The 4803-nt window shown below is 39.6% G+C and overlaps 1 protein-coding gene across 1 annotated transcript in view; it reads left to right on the forward strand.

Moving 5' to 3' along the window:
- The first annotated feature begins 2854 nt into the window (after positions 1-2854).
- LOC107096160 (fatty acid desaturase 2-like) overlaps positions 2855-4803 on the forward strand; it is a 31212-nt gene continuing 29263 nt past the window's right edge. The window contains exons 1-2 of the mRNA XM_015392687.1: positions 2855-2923; positions 2954-3170. Coding sequence (XP_015248173.1) covers positions 2961-3170 — 210 coding nt within the window. The 5' untranslated portion in view covers positions 2855-2923; positions 2954-2960. The remainder of the gene's footprint in view (positions 2924-2953; positions 3171-4803) is intronic.

A 4803-nucleotide genomic window follows, 5' to 3' on the forward strand; every position in this document is an offset into this window, starting at 1 on the left:
CAGCAGAACCAGGCTCAGTGTGAGCGGCCATCTGCTGAGGCCCACTGGGGTTCAAGGAGACAGAAGCAGACATAGAAAAAGAAGCATAGATACATAAAGCAGCTGTAAAAGGCGGCCCCGTCCTCGGGGGCCAGAGGCGCCTCCCTCCACCTCCTGAGGAGGCTGAGCTCCTTTGCAGTGAGCACCTCCTGCTTCAAACCTTCTCTAATGATCCTAGAATAAATAAAAAGCTGTCCTATGTGGATGAACTGAACATATCCCATCATGCACCTTCTTCTTCTCTTTTGACTACCTGAGCTGATGGAAGGAGGACATTTCTCCACTCTGAGATCAATAAAGTCCATTAAAACTTTAGAATCTTTAAAAATAAATTTGCACGATAATTTGTTTCAATGTGTTATTAATTTGCTGAAACGCTGGTCATGCTAAAGTTTGTTCTTTCCTTTCAACCAAAAACATATACCTGTAAACATAAACTGGTTTTTAAGTTGAGACATTGTGAAATCTATTATCAGTCTTCTAGACTGATTCAGTAGAGACGAATGTTGATGAATGAGGCCTCCTTATATCAGCTGACTGTGGCGGCCATGGCATGACTGATACAGCAGCCTTATCTCGTTTCTCCAGGAAGGTTTTGCGCAGGTTAAAGGTGCGCTCCCGTTCATGATCGTACTGCATGACAAAGCTGTGACCTTTTAAAGACGTTTCTTAAGGTCCAGCATAGCATGACACGGTGGAGTAATTTTCCTCTTTGTTAAGTTGGTCTTGGACTTTGTTAAGCTTGCCAGCTCAGCCTGGTTGGGTGCAGAACATCTAAATGATTCCAGCTGATACACCGAGCCAAATGACTCGACGTTTAAACCACTATAATCCATCGCATCAATTATAAACCAGCTTTTCCTGAAATCACGGCAGAATATCTGATGATTATACCTGCAGCAGCCTGAATTGTTTCACCATTTTCTTCTGCAAAGGATAAAACAGACAGCTAAGCACCTGTCATCATCATTGTTTTAATCCTGGAATGTGATTATTTTGCTCTCTATTCTAACTAAGCATTTCTAGCCCTGCATGTTTTCTGTTGTCCTGTTGAAAGCTGAATCTCCACTCCAGTCATTAGACTTTTGCAGCCTTCAAAATGTTTTATTTTCCTCCTGGATTAATCTCTAGTTTAATCCTAGGAGTTCAGCTCTGACTTATTTTATATGAACCACATCTGGAAAACTCTTGAAAGCTCCATCTAGTGTGCATGTAAGCTATTTGACCATACTGCTCGGGTGAGTATTCTGCTTCATTCTATCTCTATAGTTCTGCTGCTATAGGCTTAGACTGCTGGAGGACATAGGGACCCCTTTTTCATCATTCTGCTTCATTCTATCTCTATTCTCCCACTCTGCAGAATCTGTTAGTTCAATCTCTAACGTTCTGCTCTCTCTGCTTTTTCTCATAGTAGCTTCATCTGGTCTGTTCCTGTTTGGCTGTGACTCCATCCTGGAGAGAAATATCAGCTGTGCTGCTGCCATCAACACCTTTGTTTCTAGATGTTGGAGCTTGGCCTGTTTTCCAGTGTAGTCCTGTTTCTCTGACTGTGACTAACTGGATGTGCTCTCTTCATCCTCTGACATCGGAGCTGGCTCGGAGCTCGTCTGCCTGGCTGTGTGTTTCCTGGACGGGGCCGCCTGTGGAGCTGGTTGACAGTTGCCTTTTGTATCTATGCTTCTTTTTCTATGTCTGCTTCTGTCTCCTTGAACCCCAGTGGGCCTCAGCAGATGGCCGCTCACACTGAGCCTGGTTCTGCTGGAGGTTTCTTCCTGTTCAAAGGGAGTTTTTCCTCTCCACTGTCGCTACAAGCATGCTTAGTGTGAGGGATTGCTGAAGAGTCAATGAGTCGATGCAATCAGCTGGTTTTCCTTAGATAGAAAACTTTGAATCAATCTGACTGGATGATCTGGTTGATCTGGATCTATAAAGTGACCTGAGATGACATGATGTGAACTGGAGGTATAGAAATAAACTGAATAGAATTGAAGTAGACGTGCAGAAAGCAGAATCTTTTTTTTTAGCATTGTGAGTCTAAAGGCTCAAAATTGGGCAGAACAGTATTTGCTAAAGTCAAACTGATCCTCCATTAGTAAATTAGTGATAATGACCCTTTGATCCTCGTTCTATTACATCCCTTAGATGCTGAAATGAAGTTTAAGGATTAATTTTGAGATTTAAACCCCCCTTCCTTTGATAAGAAACCCTTAAACAAACAAACAAAAACAATAGACTGAATGTGAAAATAACATTTGCGTTTTATTTCTCTCAGTAAGAACAGAATGACATGGTGCAGCTGAGGATTAAAAAAACCCCAAAGAGCACCCCTCTCCTCCTTTACTCCTTTGCTCTGCAGAAGTTTTAAAATGTCCACCATCTCCATGAGACCCATGACGTCCCCTGCTGTCTGCTTCCCTTTAGGTGACCCTGGCGGTTTATTGCGGCTCTGCTGTTTCCAGCAATCACCCGAAATAGAGGAGAGTTGCGCTGATTGGTCGGAGAGCCTCGAATGATCCGCTCGAAGTTCGCGCAGAGGAAGGAAGGAGGTGAATAAACCGCTGAGTGTTTTTAACTGAAGGTCTGTCTTTGCTCTGCGGACCTGATTGAAGCTGCAGAAATCTGCAGAAATCTGCACTTTGTAAGTTTTCATTTATTCTTCTTCATCTAATCAGTTATTTAAAATGTAACATGTATGTTGAAAATTTCAATAAACTTATAAAAAAGGTTTTCCTCATTTGGTTCCTCAGATTAAATTATTTGTCTTTATTGAGGAAAACTCTGAAAGTGACTCAAACATGTTTTTTCTGCACCAGTTTCTAAACTCCTCTGTCGGTAATTGGTTAATTAATATCTGAAGATTTGGTGAAGGCATCATCATCATCATCATCATCATCATCATCATCATCAGCAGCAGCAGCAGGATGGGAGGAGGAGGGCAGAAGGAGGAGGCAGGAGAGCCAGGCAGCGGGAAGGCTGCAGGTGTTTACACCTGGGAGGAGGTGCAGAAGCACCGCAGCAGGAGAGACCAGTGGCTGGTGGTTAACAGGAAGGTTTATAACATCAGCCAGTGGGCCAGAAGGCATCCAGGAGGCTCTCATGTCATCAGTCACTATGCAGGAGAGGATGCTACGGTAAATATGACGCAGCTTTTATCTTCTGCAATGTTTTTGTTTTTTACAGACTAGAAAATAAAAATGAAGCAAACTTTTAACAGATTAAACTTTTGGTTCTAATGATGTGGAGCAAATATCTGGGATTACATCAGAGGCTGCAGGAGGTTTCTAATATCACTAGAATAAAGTCATCATTCAACAACCTGTTTCAGATAAAACTTCACATGATGCTCCACATTCCTCATGTTAGGGAAGAAAGAGCTTCTTGTCATAAAATAGAACTTAATTCTGATAATTCTGATAATATTACGACTTGTTTCTCTAAATAGAAGAAAAAGAAAAATCTCCAGCCTGGCCCTAATAGTTCATGGTACAGAATAAATGAAGTCATAGTAAAATGATAATTAAAGACGATTGATGGTTGTAAGAAATGAATATTTCCAAAAAGTGCAAAAATAATCCACAGGATTTGTTTCCAAGTTCAAAGACGTTTCGCTTCCCATCCAGGAAGTTTTGGACAATGAAATAAACAGTTAATTTACAATTGATATGGTTATAAAATCACTTATTAATAAAATAGGCCATTATTTTAAAAAAATTCACATTAATTCACATTGGGACGTCTGGATTGAGCCATGAAAATGTCTTCGTCTGTCGTTTTCATTTTGGACTCTTTAGCTTCCAGGTTCTTTTAAAGTGGATCTTTAGGTCTGTTGCTGTTTAACAGCTAAAACCTCACTGGAGACTCGAGGTATAAAGATATAAGCCACTAAAATGTGAAAGTTAAATTATGCATTTTATTTTTATTAAATGTAAAATATTTAATAGAATATTATAACGATACAAAAAGACATTTTCTGTCTGAGAATCCTTCAGGTTTAATATTTTCTAGTTATAGAGTTTTGGTTGAATAGTTTGACATCTATAAACTTATGAAAGAGACATTAAAGTTTAAATTTAAAGATATTTTTAAACCTTTTTTAAATCCTCACCTTGTCAGTCTGACCTTTGACCTCATGTGTAGGTCAACATTTTTCTCTAATAGAAAACTCATGACACAATGTCCAAATGTTATTTGAAATTAAAGTTGATTAAATGTAATTCATTAATAATAGTTAAAAAAATAAAATCAATATTTTTCCAGCAGAGTTAGTTAAAACTGTATCGCTCCTTCAGACACCATCACAGATCAAATTGTTCATCAGTTTTTCCCCTGGAGGGGGGGTAACCTCACGCATCTTTGGCTGATTGTGTTCATTGTTTACTTTGCTTAAAGATGATTTTGCACATTTCCTCAACAGAGACAAGAAATTCATTCGTCTCCATCTTTGAATTTCTTGCAGAATCTCAGTGTTTGTCTGAAGGCAGATTCCCGTTACTCTGTGGATGTTTAAACGTAATATTATTAGAACTGAAAACTTACCAGAATGCGATGAAGTAATCAGCTGGTTTTTATGTTGGTTTAAATATTTATTCATGCAAAGCGCTAAAAAGGTGAAGCTAAAGGCCTGATTTGCATAGATTTCCCCCAGGAGGAACTCCTCCTCTTTCACTCCCAAAGAGTTTAGCTTTTATCCTGCACACTAGAGGGCGCTCTCACCTGTTCTACCTCATTGGAAAACTGCAGCTAAATATCATCCAAGTTCTCCTT

The sequence above is a fragment of the Cyprinodon variegatus genome, unplaced genomic scaffold, assembly GCF_000732505.1.
Source record: "Cyprinodon variegatus isolate N-32 unplaced genomic scaffold, C_variegatus-1.0 Scaffold602, whole genome shotgun sequence".
Taxonomy (NCBI): Eukaryota; Metazoa; Chordata; class Actinopteri; order Cyprinodontiformes; family Cyprinodontidae; genus Cyprinodon; species Cyprinodon variegatus.